At 40.9% G+C, this 17,881-nt stretch overlaps 1 protein-coding gene across 2 annotated transcripts in view; it reads right to left on the bottom strand.

Moving 5' to 3' along the window:
- Positions 1-17,881, bottom strand: part of nav1b (neuron navigator 1b) — a gene marked incomplete at its 5' end in the record, with an annotated part of 57,681 nt that overhangs the window by 6,332 nt on the left and 33,468 nt on the right. The window contains 17 exons of one of the 2 annotated variants that reach the window (XM_080026133.1): positions 2,640-2,808; positions 3,099-3,194; positions 3,287-3,387; positions 4,788-4,986; positions 5,941-6,112; positions 6,400-6,575; positions 6,827-6,835; positions 7,160-7,299; positions 7,422-7,533; positions 9,191-9,274; positions 13,371-13,448; positions 13,962-13,985; positions 14,428-14,480; positions 15,142-15,315; positions 15,774-15,934; positions 16,034-16,075; positions 16,999-17,418. In XM_080026133.1, the coding sequence (XP_079882259.1) occupies positions 2,640-2,808; positions 3,099-3,194; positions 3,287-3,387; positions 4,788-4,986; positions 5,941-6,112; positions 6,400-6,575; positions 6,827-6,835; positions 7,160-7,299; positions 7,422-7,533; positions 9,191-9,274; positions 13,371-13,448; positions 13,962-13,985; positions 14,428-14,480; positions 15,142-15,315; positions 15,774-15,934; positions 16,034-16,075; positions 16,999-17,418 (2,210 nt within the window). The remainder of the gene's footprint in view (positions 1-2,639; positions 2,809-3,098; positions 3,195-3,286; positions 3,388-4,787; positions 4,987-5,940; positions 6,113-6,399; positions 6,576-6,826; positions 6,836-7,159; positions 7,300-7,421; positions 7,534-9,190; positions 9,275-13,370; positions 13,449-13,961; positions 13,986-14,427; positions 14,481-15,141; positions 15,316-15,773; positions 15,935-16,033; positions 16,076-16,998; positions 17,419-17,881) is intronic. The other variant, XM_080026134.1, reaches the window with a different exon arrangement.

Genomic DNA, 17,881 nt, shown 5'->3' with positions numbered 1-17,881 from the left:
TTGATGACTACCTACTGATTTGCCAGCACATATTAAAATGTCTGACACAATGCGGTTTGATACTTCATTTAAAAAGTGTTTCTGGAAATATAACAAAATGCCAAACAGAAACATGGAGACCAATAGGATGATCCAAGGTAACTCCTTGTTGTGAAAACAGACTTGTATCACCTCGCATGTCCTCTTTAAGAAACATGGGGTCCAAGCATTTTGCTCTGAAAATAACTTTGCATCAAGTGTAGGGAGTCCGTTTACCCCCCACCAGTCTACTGCAGTCTAATTTTCCGCTTTGACATCTTTGGGGCCCTTGTGGCTAGGTCTGGGCAACCAGCTGGGCCTGGCTGCACTGAGATCATGTTACCCAGAGCCCTGTCTGAGCTGCCGCAGCTTTCTCAACTCTCCCAACACGTCGCTCCTAACATTCCTGCATGCAAAGCTGCTGAGGGCTGGACTTCATAAACCAGGCGCTCCCCTCTCCTTACTGACCACAGCTCTGGTTAAGAAACTCTGATGGCCTCTACATATGTGCTTCCAGCTCAAACAAAAAAACTGCTGTTGGTGAAATAAGATGTATCTAAGTCACCTAAGTCTGTACAAGCATTTAGAAGTTTGTATACATCATTTGACCAAATAAATCTGGAAACTGTGGCAATTTCCACAGAGGCAAAATATAATGTTGATTAACTGATGAGTTCTTCAGATGTTCTGTGTTTAATTCAGTTTATGTTTTGGACAACTTTGAGGACAACACAAGGTAAAAGGAAGATGATTGGGCGATGGGCGTGAACAACAGTGGTAAGGTAAAAAAAGCAACACTGCAAGCAACAGCAAACAGCCATAAACACAGACATGCCCAAATGTGTCGCTCTGATAAGCCGACCAACATGAGGATTTGCACTTGGTCGAGACATGGACGAGACCGATAAACTCCTCGGATAAACACCTCATGCCATGATTAACCCAAAAGATCTACAGTAACAAAATAAACCTGACTGAACTGACTCCAACGTAGGGTTGCTGAAATTTCCCGAAATGGCCCCTTTTCAAATCCCGGGATTTCAGAGCTCCTCACGGGATTTCCCGGGATTTCCCGTTGAAACCATTATTGCCCTTTAATACTACTTTAATGGGACTAAATCAATGCCAATAGATAAATAAATGCAGCAGGACAAGGCTATATTACATCACGTTTTATTTCTACTTAAATAACATGAAGAAAAGCCATTCAAATTAGGCAAAATATTTTCCAGAAGTTAAATAGGCCTATTGAAAACGGTGTTTTTATGAAGAAAATACGAAAAATGTTTCACAGAGGTTCAATATCAAAACATGGCCAAAAAACGGTGTTTGGCGAACAAATGTATTTCAAACAATCTATTTTTATTTCTATGAACGAAATCAGTTTAAATTGAATATTTTCCAAAGGATAGGCAAATAACAAAAAATGCACTACCGATTGCTCTTAACGTGTGAAATAAGACATGACAGAACTAACAGCCTATTCAAACTGACACGCTAAGCAAGATTACTTTCCAGCTTTCCTTTCTTTTATTTTCATGAAGTGTGACTTCAAGAAACATGCTCAGCCTGTTTCTGAGCTTTGTCACGAACTGACCGCACACCGAGAACGCTCTTTCTTCCACGGACGTCGGCTGTATGGTGGAAAGTGCAGAGTAGAGCTGCTGCAGGTGTTTGGGTCGCTCTTTGGTTGCCTCGAAGAGCGCAAACTCTTTTGAAATTATTTTGTGGAGGTCATTCCCATACCTCTGGTCTGGCTCGGGACATTGCATGCAGTCATTAGCCTCGTTCGACTTGGAGCCGTCTTGCTCAGACCTGCGCAACTATGAAGCCCGTCTTGCTGAGCGCACAACAAAAATGCTGTGCGCTCAGCAAGCCGAGCGTCATAATTGCGCAGGTCTGAGCAAGACGGCGACATCTCTAACGAGGCTAATGACTGCCTGCTGCAGATGTGCAGTAAGGCTCTGGGTCATCGTCTGCTCGCTTGGCTCTGGCTGATACGCATATTCTTGGGTATCATCAGACTCTTCCTCGGACACAGCACTTTCAGTATTGTAGAGGCGCTGGTATTTCGTATGCCTGCCTGTCTAAATAATATTTAAAAATATATCCCCCCTCAAAAAAAACGAAAAAAAAAAAAAAAACGGGAGGACGGGTCCCGCGGCCAATTTCCGGTACTCCCGGACTGACTCATTTCACGGGAATCCCGAAATCCCGGGACCCGTCCAGCAACCCTACTCCAACGTAGTCTATTGCAGAAAGTCATCATTTAAGTACTAACATGAGGATGTTTATCTCATTAGCCCAAATTCTGATTGACTACAGGCAAACATATACTGTATATCTTGCTTTGTTAAGATTTGACAAAATAATGTCAATATACTACAGTTGGCCCACAATGTATGTTTTGAGCCAGTAGAATTACATTTTCTAAATGATCAATAAATGACAATTTGAGATTCATCTTTGTGTTTAAATGTATGTAATTTAATCTAATCTAATCAACCGTGTCATGATCTAAAAGCTACTAATGCCTTGAGTTTAATTTACTTTCAAATCTTCAATAATAAAAGCCAACATGATTTTAAACGTCACAGTTGCTAAAACATTTCTCCACAGACCTTTCAGAGCCACCGAGATGCCAGTGGGGCCTCGGGACATGCAGCGAGAGGGCTGCGTCTCCGGAGCTTCTCCTCCCAGAACTCTCTTAATGTGGCTCATACTGTAACTGTAGATGGAGTCTGTCGACAGGCCCAGACTAGAGGCGGGGTCCACCTTGGCTATGTACACCTGCACGTGAAAAGAGCAGAAAAACAGAACTGAGTAAATCTGTCTTAACAGGGTTTAGCGTGTGCAGTGACAGTGCCCCCTGTGGTGTTTTGGAGCTAACTTGCAATAACAACCTAAGGTAAAACTAAACATGATCTGAACACGGGTGTTTACAAGCTCATGCTCATGAGCCCTTGGGTTTTATTGGGCACCTACATAGCACAAATTGTGAATGTGCGTGATGCAACAGATGTACATTCAGTTCTCGGACAGGTCACATTGAATGAAGTTGTCAGAAGAAGGCGACTGACCTTAAAAGCTTGGCTGACAGCTGAATCCAGCATGGGCCAGTCCATCCGGCCGTTCACCCTGACAGTGCCCATAAAGAAATCCTGCTGTTTCACTTCCTGTTGATACAAAGTGCAACAAATAGGTGATACAAAGATTGATTGACTGTGTATTGGTCTAAAGACAGGAAGACGACAAATAATGCACTTACATCTTTGAAGACGTGCAAATCTGCGACACAAACCACCACCCTAACGCGGTGGTCATCTCTCTGTAAGGAAAGGCTGAGAGAATCTGCAGAGTGGATGTCCGCTGAGGAGTAAATAATTTTTTTTTTAAAGACGGGAAAATATATATATAATAATAATAATTGATAGGTTTTATATAGCGCTTTATTGCCTAGGCACTCAAAGACGCTTTACAGGGTTCCTGGTTCAATTCGTTCACACACAGTCATACCGGTGGTGGTAAACTACGAGAGTAGCCACAGCTGCCCTGGGGCAGACTGACGGAAGTGTGGCTGCCATTCAGCGCCAACGGCCCCTCCGACCACCACCTCAAACATACAGCAATCATACACATTCACACAAGGCAAGGTGGGTGAAGTGTCTTGCCCAAGGACACAACAACCATGACACAGGTGGTCGGGCGGGGATTGAACCGCCAACCCTTGGATCGTTGGCCAACCCGCTTAACCACCTGAGCCACAGTCGCCCCGATTATTATTATTTAGACCACCAAAAAATAAATTAGAAAAATAAATGAATATACAAACTAGTGGTGGGCCGATAACGGCGTTAACGTGCTGCGTTAACGCCAGACTCTTATCGGCGATAAAAAAAATATCGCCGTTAACCTCTTATTTTAGCGCGGATGTATACCTGGCCGAATTGCACTGTAGTGCACTGCCCACGAGTCAGAACGAGTCCGACTTCGCACCTGTGTAGCCTACCACATCAAACGTAACGTGCTGACATGGATGCAGCTAGGAAGCCGCCGGGTTTGCTTCAGGGAAAATGTATTTTTAAGAAGCTCCGTCCGCTTTGTTTGACAACTGACAGAGCTGCCAAGTCTCACCCTTTTGGCCGTGAGACACACTCATATCAACCAGCTCACACTCTCACACGCTAGCCTACAACTCAAATTTCTCACGCGGAGAAGTTAATCCCCAAAATAACGATTGTTTTGCGGGACTTTTATTTTGACAGTCTTATATTGAAAAGCTAACGGACATGAGTTCCGTGACATCCTCTTTCTGCACGCAAGTTAACTTGATGCATTAGGTGTGCACCTGCACAGGAGATGAGCCCCTGGTCTGATGCGCCACCTGCTTGAGAAACACGTTCTCAAAGACTTACTTTGAGTCATTATTTAGGGAGCACACACATATTATGAATGAATTCAAATGAGCCATTTTAATCTAGATTAATCTAGATTAATTCCAAAATTAATCTAGATTAATCTAGATTAAAAAAATTAATCTATGCCCACCTCTAATACAAACACTTGCACATAAAGTATGATACGATTATTATAATTTTTTTAGAATACAGCTCCAATCATTTCAGTTATACACTTTTTATTGTTCATACTGCATGTTTATGTGTATGTAGTAAACACCATTCAATCTAAGTGATACGCCTACCTGTTTACCACACTGGTAAAACTACACCAACTCTACATTGTCAACATGTCAAGTAGTTGAACTGTACCTGAGGTGACTCCTTCACTCAGCCCTCTGCTGTAGCTTTTGGGCATTTGCATGGCTACTGACTGTCGAGGGGATGAACCTCCCAGAGCAGTGAGACCTGAGGACTGGGAGACAGAGCTGGAGGGTCCAGGAGATGGACAGGGAGACAGACCAGTTGTTTTCAGCTGGTCATTCTCTGCCTTCAGGTTTTCCACTGTCATCTGCAGACAAATTACAAATGTTAATGCACTTTTTCCATTAATGTCCTATTGTCTATTGTCTATTACTACGTGCAAACATACATTGACATGAAAACAGGTGAATAACGTGTATTCACGTCAGAAAACAATATTTCAAGTAAAATATACTATTGCATTTCATGGGATACAAATTCAACAAAATGAAAAAAAATATCTGCAAATAGTAAACTAATATTGTTCTTGACCCTCTAAACCAGGGGTCTCCAAACTTTTTTCACTGAGGGCCACATACAGAAAAATCTACGAAGGGCCGGGCCACTTTGCAAAAATAACACATTTATCAGGACATGTAGCTGCTCTGATGTCACATTTCCCCTCTTGTTTATATGCCAATACCCAGTGTTTTCTGCCTTTGCGTCCAATGTCCAGCAGGGTGAAAATAGTATCCAGCCGAGGTCCCGACCCTCCTAGGGGGGTCCGGGGGTATGCCCCCCCGGGAGATTTTTTAAAGTTTTTAAAGCGAAATGCATGAATCTGGTGCACTTTGAGAAGGAAATTAAGAGGCTAAATCTGAAGAATTTTGTATGAAAAAAAAATGGAGACACTGTGTCAGATGAATTAGAAGCTATTGGAGAAGGACGCATAGATTTTCCATAATAATATTAATTTAAAATAAAATATTATGCAGGGTCCTCTGGGATGGGCTTGTTGCTCATTTTCTTTTATGGGACATATTTCTCTGTAATATAATGAGTGCATTTAAATTATTTAAAAATTAAAAGCGCCATATTACATTATATTTTTAAAATGTGCCGCGGGCCGCATTTGGCCCGCGGGCCGTAGTTTGGGGACCCCTGCTCTAAACGTATTTGTAGACAGTGCAAAAGATAAAGATTTTGCATCCTAGTCACCTTAACCAACCCCATGGGTAAGTAGCACATTAAAAAAAAAAAATTTAAATGAAAAGGAATGTACCTGCATGTTGGTCATGGCATCTTGCAGCTGCTCCAGGTGATGGGCGGAGCTCAGAGCCTCCAGGCGAATGTCGGTCAGTTTACGCTCCTTCTCCCACAGCTCTGTACGCAGCTCTGTTACAACCTTATCATCATCATCATCATCATCCCCTTCCCCACCTCCTTCACAGAGCCTGGGGAAATTAAGGTCAAATAAGAGATATGTGAAGGTAACAGGAACATCAAAATGACAGCCAGAAACCTCATTTTCAAACGCTTAATTAACGATTATAACAGGCAGTTATTATTTTTTTTTTAAATACAGATATAGTAAAACATGCGTACCGACCGCATAGAGTTTTGTTATAATCTACTCTACACTGACATCAGTTTAATCAATTAAATCTATCTATATCTTATAATGCTATAATGTTGCTTTTATATTTTAGTTTACTTTTTGTTGATCCAAGAGATCATTTACCCTGTTGATGATGCAGAAGTTGAGGATTGCATTGACAATGGACGGTTAACGCCAACATGGTGGACTTTGGGGGAAGAAGGTGCAGAAGACTCTGGAGTGGCAATTTCCTCAATGTCAGCATACGGCCCACACTTGGGGCCCTTCTTACTGAAGGCCTTGTTGAAGGAGCTACGCAACTGCACAGAGAATAAATGAGAGACTGAAATGAATGACACATCTTAAAAAAACTTAACATGCGTATAATAGGATTAACAATACATTCTTTAAATGACTTGTGTTGAGCCGTGTTTACCACTCAGGACTAGGACTGTCATCAACACTGAACATGAACAACAGACAGATGCCAAACCTTTCACAAGTATGACTCATTAGGTGCATGCAGGCTGGAATAGGAGAGGGAGATTCAAGCATATTCAACATAACTCACCTCAAATACCTAAAACAAAAGACAGGGCAGCATGAGGGAAAGACCAGAGTCATACTTAATAACGGATTTGGAACAAGTGAGGAGGAGAATCGTACACAAACACATGCAGGGCAACAAACAAGGACAGCCGCTGACAGACTGTTATCTTTTTCAGAACAAACACAACATAATAAAAACTGACGCCAGCACGGAGCTCACCTACATGCTGGGCGAATAAACATCTTTTTAACAACTGGAATTCAGAACATTTCTCCATTAAATTTTTTATTTTTTAATCTTTTATCATTTCCTTTTATTATTTTAGGTTTCTTAATTGTCTGTCTTCATCCTCACCCAGCTCTTCTTCTTCTTCTTCTTGGCCTCCTGCTCTTTTAGACTGCTCACACTTGCGTGGCTGGTGTGGCTGGTGTGGCTCGTGGTGCTGGTGAGGCTGGAGATACTTTCTGAGGAGTTCTGGCGATTGATCTGCAGTTCTAAATACCAGGAAAAATAACAGCACAATGAATATTCGAAAAAAAGAAAAACTTCTTCATCTTTGCTTGCGTTTTAAATAATAGCCCTAATTATACTGTACAGTTCACAGCTTATTCAGTACCTTTAGGTGCCATGTCTGGATTATTGAGAGCCACGTGAATGATTTCTTGGGCCTCTGTATTTTTGGCCTTCAGATTATCGATGGTGTCTTTTAGCTCATTGAGTTCAGAATCCTGAAGAGGGAAAATAAAAAGAATGTGTTTGTGTTAGCTTACAGGCTGGTTACTGCACCAAGATTCTTTTTCTGGACTAACGATTGTGGAACGTCTATGGGCTTTCAACAACAACAAGGATGACGGTTGATGAAGGTTGTGTTGAGTGGCTGGTGACAATGTGAAACTCCCGCCCTGCAAACCTTTGGCCTACACCTCATTTCCTAAACAACTATGTCACATGGTGTTTTTTCGCTGACAGGATCTCATATAAAGCAGCTGGATGATGATCAGATAATAGTTTATCATCAACATGTATTTATTATCATCATGTCTTTGTATTAGGGATGGGGCCGATCCGATCCAGTATCGGTATCGGGTCCGATATGGGCGAAATCTGCGGATCGGATATCGGACTGACAGCTCCGATATAAAATCCGATAAAAAAAAAAAAATTAAATTAATTTAATTTTTTTTTAATTTATTTATTTTTTTAACTATGAAAGAGCGAAAGCCCCGCGCGAGCAGATGCCGACGTTCGGTGGAGGGAGATATGATTTGAATACTCGTTCTAAAAAAACACACCAAAGTCTGAGTTTCTTACTTTTTCCTGTGGAAGCGAACAGAGCTGTTGTTCCGTTCCAAATCAGCTGTGCCACCATTAATCCATCCTGGAACATGCATTTTCGGGGATTTATAAATCCATACAAAAGATCCAATATTGGTCTTTTGTATCCATATTATATCCATTATTGACCGCGTATTCCTATGATGCAAGGCAGTCACTGTTGATTGGCAATAGCAGCACTGCATAGGGAATTTAAACAAACAGCTAAGCTAAGCTAACGTTAGCATTTCGCCGAGCACTGCTTTCCCTTCCGAGATCACGCTAATGTTGTGGTATAAAGTTAAGGGAAACACATGCTGATATTCTTCCTCCCTCTCTGTATTCCTACTGCGCTTGGTGCCGCTTTTAGTTTGCCTCGCTCTGACAATAGCCAACAGTTGGTGTATCACCGATTGCTCTTTGAAAAGACGGTGGCCAACTAGGTCAAAGTTCAAATAATTTGATAATTTACTTTAAATGAGCATTACATTTATATTTTAACAATTGTTGTATATATAACGTGTATATCTGAGTAGTAATATTTGCTGACAACATATATTGTAGTTTAAGCTACTTGTGCAAAAAAAACATAAAATATATATATAAAAAAATATATATATTTGGAATACTGAATTGAGCTTCGAATACAAACTTAACAAACAAGTTTTTTGATATTCGAATTATTCGGCCCGGCCCTAATGCATTTGTGTATATTTCTTGCTCAGAATTGCTTAAGCCTTCCTAGCCTTACACGTAAAGTCACCACAAGCAAAGAAATGTAGAATAATTATGATATCGTATCGGACAGTATCGGTCGATATCCAAACCCAGATATCGGAATCGGATCGGAACTAAAAATAGTGGATCGGTGCATCCCTACTTTGTATGTAGAGTATGCAGTTAACGTAACTATATATTTAGAATGATATTCAACTCTGCCTTCCATTCGTTCGCTATGGGCTTGTGTCATGACTTTTTCCCTTCACTTTTCCTCATACAAATAAATGGAAATTGACACACGTGTCACAAGTGGTATAACATTTATTAGCATCATTATATCACCTTAGTTACCTTATGCTCCGAGGAGACTGACAAGGTCTGTAGACGTGCTGTCATCAATGCCAGACTCTGCTCAAACGCTGCTACCAGATTAGCCTTTGTAGGAAGAAACAGAGATAGAAGGAGAGAGAGAGACAGAAAATAGTGAATAGGGGTCAAGGCAGCGGAGAGGTATGAGTCACCGTCCGATCACATCAAATGGGCCTGCAGCCAGCACATCAAGCAAATGGCTTTTTCTCCATCTGCTGGGAGATGGAGGGAGGGGAGGGATGGAGCAGTAGACAGCTGGGAGTGATGTCAGTGATGAAAGAGGTAGTCGGTGGTGAGGGACGCCAGCAGTGGGGGACAAACCTCATCCACCTAATATAGCATGTTTGACCATAAGGCTAGGATGTATTATACCATCTATGCTGATGGAGAAAGTGTTACTGTATTTCTTTTTATAACAAGTAGTGATCTAGTAAAAATCCATGGCCAGCACCATCATTTAGGATTATGACAAACTATTCATGTTAGTTTTATTTGTTTCGATTGGTACATACAGTCTTTTTGCTGCTATGATTTATTGTGTTTGATAGTTAGGAGACATGTTAAATATCTTCTGGAATGTTTGTCAAACAAAACACGAAATATACATTGGAAAGCAGCTTGGGGCTTTGTGAAATTCTTACAATTTTAATTATTTTCATTTTGTTGGGATATTTTAGAGAATCAATATTCAATTGTAAATAAATTGTTGGCAGATTAATATGGAAAGAATAAGTAGTTGTAACCCTTGTCAACATGCATCAAAATGGGTGATGAGATCAGTTCAAAACAAGCCCAACGGAGATGCCTGCAACTTCGCCACCTTGACGTCCACTAAGGGTGTATTCACACTGGGAAAGTCCGCTAGTTCACTTGCTTCGGTCCAGACCAAATAGAGTTTAGATTTTTTTTGTTGGTGTGGTCCACTTTCATATTGCCCCTTTTGTAAGTGAACCAGCATTAAAGTTACAACGAGTAAGTCGGCACGTTGGCGACACCTTTGAACAAAAGCGGTAGTATTTTTACGACGCCAGCTGTCGTGAAGCTGTTTCCTAGCTCGTGCAGGGAGTGAAAGATTCAATTAATCAGGAAGCAATATGGTGCGTGGTGCGTGTCCGTGTGTTGAAAGTGTGAGGGCACCGGACTCTTTTCGGCTCCGTGAGAGAGTGGAGAGCATCAACTAATGCCAGTAAGTGCTAAACACACCTGATTGCAATGAGTTGATGCATTGTCACCTCTCACGGAGCTGAAGGAGTCCCCGTGTCCTCACACAAAGCGAATGAACGAGAGATGGCAGTTAGTTAGTAATGGTATGGATCATGATGAGGTAATGTGTTTATGATGTAAATAATGACTATTTCAGATGAATAATGGTCATCTGATGATGCTGGTGAGGCAAAGTAAACTTTGCTTTAGTAGGCTACCGCTCATTCATTTAGGAGTAAACACTGCAGTCCATGCTGCAGTCTAGGTTCGCTCCGTGAAATTGTGTATACGTTGCTTGGCAACGCCCTCCCGTCCGCCTATCACTCTCCATTTTAGCTTTTCTTCATTGCATTTTATTTTTTTTCTTTGATGGTTCAGCCCCGTTATCAGTCATTATGACGACAAGCAACTGTCTCAAACAAGGCTCCCGCTCCCCTTCCCTCACCTGGAGGGATAGGCTTCTCACATCGCGCTGCTGCGCCTCACTGAAATCTGCGACCAATGCGGATATGTGACCATAGAGCATGCACGCGTGAACCGAAAATCGGACTGGGTGTACGACCAGATCAAATGCAGTAATAAAAACTATATAAAAACATCTTTCTTTGCACTGATGGTCTCGTTTGCTGTTAAAGGTAATTTATGATTATGAGAGGAAACATGAGGCTGTTTAAAAGATATTTAAATGTTACTCGTTGCCGCTTTAAGAAGTAAAACCACACGTGATCTGAGGTCATTCATTCATTGGACAGACATTCTGGGGTGGAGAGAAGCAGGAAGCAGGAAGTGAAAACTGCAAAATATATAACTGATACGATATGGGGTTAAAAATAATAGATAGATAGATAGATAGATAGATAGATAGATAGATAGATAGATAGATAGATAGATAGATAGATAGATAGATAGATAGATAGATAGATAGATAGATAGATAGATAGATAGATAGATAGATAGATAGATAGATAGATAGATAGATAAGATAGATAAGATAGATAAGATAGATAAGATAGATAAGATAGATAGATAGATAGATAGATAGATAGATAGATAGATAGATAGATAGATAGATAGATAAATAGATAAATAGATAGACCTACATCTAGCCTATAAATAAAATAAAAAACATAAAATTATTGTTGTTTCATATGGTTATAATATGTAGGCATGTGTCAATGTGTGGCTTGTAGCCTAAGATGTGAAACATAATATTTACTGTATTTTTGCTGCTGGACGCGCGGCTCGCGAGGAATAGGCGCAAGCTGACACACAGCTGATTCAGCCGTGTGTCAGCTGGGTGTGAGTTTGGCGCGGCTCAGCTCCAAACTGACACGGGGATAGTAGGCCTATTGACGGTCCCGTAACATGGGAAGCAAAATAAAAACACGCACTTCATACAAAGCGCAACATGAACCTGTTGTCACTGTGCGGGAGACGCTCCCCTCTCCTTCATCTGATCGCTGAACACATCAGCATGTTTACGCGTCTTCTCGATCAAATGTAATATAGCCTACTCGCTCGGGGCTCCCGGTAAAACCACAACTAATCTTCCTAACAATGGCGACAACAACACTTTCCCATAATGTGAAGCTGACGGCGATTTATTAAAAAAGAAAAGGCACAGCGATTCCTGCAATTGGGTCGGATCGAGTCTGGACAAATTCACACCACAAACGAACTGCAGCAGAGTGCGTTTGGAAACGCACCGAGACTACCTCTTCAGCTGGGTCTCAGAGCGCTTGATTGGTCCGCCCCCGAGTGCGATTGCTGTATTCACATATGTCTGAAAGATGCGCACCGAAGGCGGACGTGCATCTGAGTTTGTTTCAACCGAAGTAAACATGGCATGTGTGAATACACCCTAAGAATCATGCAGTAGTGACATTGAGGGTTCTGGAAGCAACAGTCCTACAAACCTGGCCTAGCTGCTTCACCCAGCATCCAGAGGTGCAAGTCAGCGGGAGGCAGGAAGGGGGTGGGGGAAGAGCCAGTCCAGCCAAGAATGCAAAAAAACAGAGGGACAGTAGTATTAGGCGTGGGAATAAACTTTATACAAAATACAACCATAAACACAAACACACACACAGAGACAGATATGCATCATACAATCACTAAGTGTTTTCAATAGGTCCTAACTTCATAGGTTAGTTGAAGGTTTAGCAGAGGGAGTGAATACAACATGCAACAGGAGACTGTAGTTCAAACTGGTGGTGTATTATTAGATCAGGATCAGTTGGAGGAGGTGTTAAAGTAAAAGCTGAGTGTGATTCAAAAAGCCAGCAAGCATTTTGAAGAAGCAGGGTTGGTACATTTTTTAAGCTTGTGTCAACAAAGAAAAAGCACGTATTATGGGTGAAGATTACACTGGTGTCCGCCAAGATTGCAGAGCTGAAGGGTTTAAAGTGACAATGTAACGGTCAGAACGGTGGTGAGAGAACTGGAATAATCGCATGTCTGTGATACAAGCACTTTTTATGGCGCTGACTATGGACCACAGATGGGCACATTTTGTGCATCTCGTTCTCCCTTTGTTTCCTGTCATCTCCCCACTCTCAAATTACAAGTTAAGGCATTAAATACTTCAAAAATATGTTCACAAAGTTCCAAATATAGGTATAGAGTGCTTGTTCTGCACATTGGAAAGACCCCATGGTCAAGCTTCAGCATCCAGAGTGATCAGAGATCCTCATATTCATAAGTGAAGGATTCAAAACATATATTCCCCCATCTCACCCTCAAAAGGACGCAGTATCTGTTTACATTTTTTTTTATCATATATTTTGTTTGTCCTTGTCTACTTGTTTATTTGATTTATTTACTATTGCATTTCTTATTCTGTCAAAGTTATATGTTTACATCCGAACCTTTGATTATGATAATATACGTAAACAAATGTCTATAGGCCTATAAAAAATAAAGTGATATAAAAAAAGAAAATCCAAAACAGAATTGTACATACATTGGCCGAAAGCTGCATGGTCAAGTCGGCAACCTTTTCTTGGGAGGATTCCAACTCTCGCCTCAACTTGCGGATTTGCTGTGGACAAATGGAAAAAGTAAGCCCAGAAGTATAGCAAATGTATAATACGATTACCTCAGACTAAAAGCTTTAAGTGTAGTACAGTCACAGCAACTGAACGTGTTGAAATGTTGTTTGGATGACTTTGAAAAAGTGTGTTAACAAATATGCAAAGAAGAACAACATAAACCAAAATGACGGTGGGTAAATAGACTGAAACAAATGAATATGTTTAATCATGGGGTGATGGTGGATTTTGACAACATTTCTAATGCGTCTCATCTCATGCAAGATTTATATGAGGTCTGAAAATGTATGTATTAAATGTTAGCAGGTGATGCTAACGGACAAATAATATTTGAGATAAAAAATATTAACAAAAAGTTATGAACTCCTGGGATCCAGGGTCACACACTAAACTGGGCATCGATAACACCATCTGATGAATGATTCCCTATTAACAGGAAATGACTGATGACGCAGAAGAAAAGGCACAATGTGGGTTGAAAACTCATGGCACGTTGGCTTTACCTCTCCTTGTATCCTGTCCTCATTCTAAAAGGAAGGCATGGTAAAAAAAAAAAAAAGAACAATAAAAAGGGATTAGACACAGCATTTAACTTTAGTGGTAGGTACTCAGAAATACTCATCCAGAGAAAAGGAACGTCACTAAAGTTTTATAGGTGATGACAAATGGTGAAATATAAACTTGTCTAATCCCGGAATGCAATACTAAGGTCACTAAGAGGTTTGTTACCCACTAGGGAAGGCTTTAAGATAGTTTGAAGTACGATAATGCATGTTCTCCTGAAGGTCAAATTAATAATTATGATTAAGGCAATGTGCCCTTTATTGGCTTTGGAGACTATGCCGCACACGTTTTCTTATAGTAGAACTTTGCTTTTTGAAGACCGGACAATGTGTAAACCTGGTCACAAAGAACTCAACCCACACAAAAGTTAACATTATACGGTAAATAGTATGACTCTCTACTCACCGCGGAATAGTTGGATGAAGCATTGGATGCCAAAGAGAGTACAGAGCCATGCACTGAAAGAAAAAAAGCAATTTAAACACAATATTAGGCTAAGGTGTTAAACAAGCAATCATTTATTATAAATTGGCAGCAACCCCGGCACAAATAAATGATTATTGCTGTGCAAAAATGTAATTGTTTTTACTATTGAAGACACTTACGGCAAAGGAACATCTCAAACTCCAACAGGCCAATTCACAGACATGATTTAAGAGTTTGACTTACTTCAAGTACATAATTCAAATCTGATGCTTGTTTAATTCTGGATTTAGTTGTGTTGTACTTGAGATACTTACTGATGTAAAAAAGCCCTTTATTATAGCATGAAAATGCATTACGTTTGTGGCGTTAGTAGTAGTCTAGTGCTAGAATGTTTATAAAAAGGCCTGCCAATAATCTAAGAGTGAAAGCAGACTTAAATTATTTAAGGGCATCCTGTTTGCTTGCATTTAGTTCACGGATTGTTCCTTTATGTTCTCAAATAACTCTTTATATAATAACTATATAGCTCAAATGGAGGCACCAAGACTCCTTGCCCCTCTCTTTGACCATGAAAGCAAATGTCCTTCAGACATTTTGCCTAGCCGATTGTGTGCTGCATGAGCGGACAGCTTTGTTTAATTGGAGGCCATGTTGAACAATTGCCCTGCAGAAAAGCAGGCTGCGCAGGCTCACCATCGTCCCCTGGTTCACGGAAAGACCCACAGCGCATCATGCTTTTTGGCCGGTCAGCCAGAGACATACTGCTGCCCAGGGGGGAGGATCCATAGAGATCACAGGGTGACTCACTGGGGGGACCAATGCTGTTGGAGCGCGATATCCTTGGGGTGCCACTAGAAATTGGGGCCACTATAATAAAAAGGATTTTTAGAAAGACAGTGAGTGGCACAATATAATTATAATCCTTATTCTGCTTACTCTGTGAAAGGCACTACTATGGTTCCACTACAGTCAAACAGACAAATATAGCCCAACCTGACCACTGTATGCCTCCAACACCAGCATATTTCAGACTTGAACCAAAGTCTGAATGAGTGTAGATAAGGCATAGTAATATTCACATGTAGTTAAATCTGTTACCATAATAATGTTATCATTCAGACTTGTCTGGATCTATTATTGAAACTATGTCAACATTTTGTAACTGTAAAAACTTTCCTCTCTATGTGAACTTTACATACCCGCCCTCAGCAATATTAACAATAACATGGATGGCTTATCAAACATCTCATGTCTCATTACTTTCAAAACTCACACAGCGAGTGTTTTTAGAACTTGGCCGCCAAACAGAGCAGGCTCAGACTCACCCACGTTGGTGAGAGGAGCCTTGCCAGAGGAGGGGTGGAGGTGGCGGGTGGGAGAAGGCAGCTGAGGGGGGCTATCGCACTCGGTCATGCCGACTGTGTTGTGGGAGTGGCGCCTTCCCGTTTTGCTTCCGTCACTATCCGACAGGCTTGACCCATAGCGTCTGATGAGAAGATAAGTCTTTTTTACTTTTAAACAATGACGATACATTACAGTGTGAGGTTTAAAAAGGGATGCTCGGACAAAAATGGCTTTGACGTACTCTAATCCTTTCTTTGGGAAGGTACTTCTGTCGGTTTGCAAGCTGAAAAAAGAGAATAAAAAGAGTATTCTTTGAGAATAAACACTCAGTGTGAATAAATCATATACAAACTGTAAGTTTCTCAGAGCCTTATGCAAACACTATAATTTTAAGTTTTTTTATAGGACCTTGGTTTGGGCTATTTCATGGGTTTATATTCTAATCCTTTTTGAAAATCTATCCCATATTGCACATTTGGCACTTTCATACACACAGCGTGGGATTGCTTAAAAGTAAATTCCTTTGGCAGGAAATCATTCAGACCATCTCCACCTTTACAAACAGAACTGTTCTGATGGATTCAGCACTCCTTCCTCAATATGAGTTCCAGTTCCCAGACAAGGTACATCAATTATAGTTGGCTGGTTGAAATGTTGCCAAGAAACGTGTTGCTCAGAGTTGGATGTTTTCACACTAGAACAACTGTTCAACTGCCAAATGGACATACTGTTTCCCACACTATCAGCTACTAGGATACATTCGGTTACCTCTACCAGTGTTGGTTCATATGAAGACGGAAAAGTGGGAGTTTTACTGAACAATATATGACACATTTGACAAGTAAATGTAAGTAAAATATCTGCACAGACAGTAGACGGGGAATTAGGTGTATCGTTGAAAGCATTGCTTGGTTGCTAGCAGAAATCAATACAGATTGAACAACATCAAACATCTACATTTTGTGGATTTTTTTACCATCCCTTTTTGCAAAAAGTAAAATTAAGTTTATCATTTAAGAATTCAAGACGCTTGAAGGCTAACCTACAATGAACTGTGCTTGCTTCTCATTTCATATTAAAGTTATCACTTTGTAAAAAAAAAAGGTAAGGCATTTGTTAATTACACCTTCATACTGATTATATCTCAAATTAAATCCCAATAAGTCAAAAAATATATAATATATATTTCAACACACTGGACATTACCTGTCTGTGAGGTTAAGGGATGTCCTACTTCCGGCTCCCCAGGTTCCTGTACCCTTCTCTTCTCTCCCATGATGAGTCTCAGTCCTGACAAACCTTGCACTGGGGGGCACGCTCATCTGGAGTGGCAGGGACTCCAAGCTGCGGTGCATGCTAGACAGCTTGGGGTAGAGCAGAGGCGATCCGCCCAGACTAAGGCTTTCACTGGTGTAGGAGCCGGGGGAATTGATGTGGAGCATTGGTGCTGGGCTGGGGGTGAGGCGGGCTGGGGTGTGGGAACCAGCCAAGTCCTGCAGCTTGGAATATGGGGGGACCTTGGGCGGGAGGTCATGGATGGTCACACAGGAGTCAAAACTGTTGGAGTTGACCTTGTCCAGGTGAGCCAAGCTAGGTGGACGGCCAAGAGACTTAGTGTTCAGCATCCTATGGATCAAGCAAAAGGAAATATGTTAAAATAAACAGATAACGGGGAAACTCTGGGACATGATGTTAGGCTTGTTGGTGTCAAAGTTTTTAAAATATCTTCCTCCAAGATTTCTGCCTCTAAATTTCAAGAGCAACATTAATCCAGAGAAACAATGACCCCATTACCCTAGAACATTCCTTTAGGATAAATTAGATGCATTAAAAATGTTGAGGATTATTAAGAGTAACTGGGTATGTGTTTGTGGAACAAATATTGCTGATTTTCTAAGATGTTATTATTATTCAATCATGTATGCGCCACAACTGATCTGCCACTTCCATTTCAAACCAAGGTTACTGTAATTGCATGTCCAGATAACACGACTAGATAATACAAAATAGAGGGGAAAGTAATACTTCTGGATACCACTAGAAATATTGTTTGTGTTTGTTTTGTAATTTTGGTGAACAGACCCTGTAT

This window comes from Ammodytes marinus, assembly GCF_949987685.1.
Source record: "Ammodytes marinus genome assembly, chromosome: 4".
In the NCBI taxonomy this organism is placed as follows: Eukaryota; Metazoa; Chordata; class Actinopteri; order Uranoscopiformes; family Ammodytidae; genus Ammodytes; species Ammodytes marinus.
Note: the sequence above shows the minus strand (reverse complement) of the source record. Positions and strands in the feature narration are given on the sequence as shown.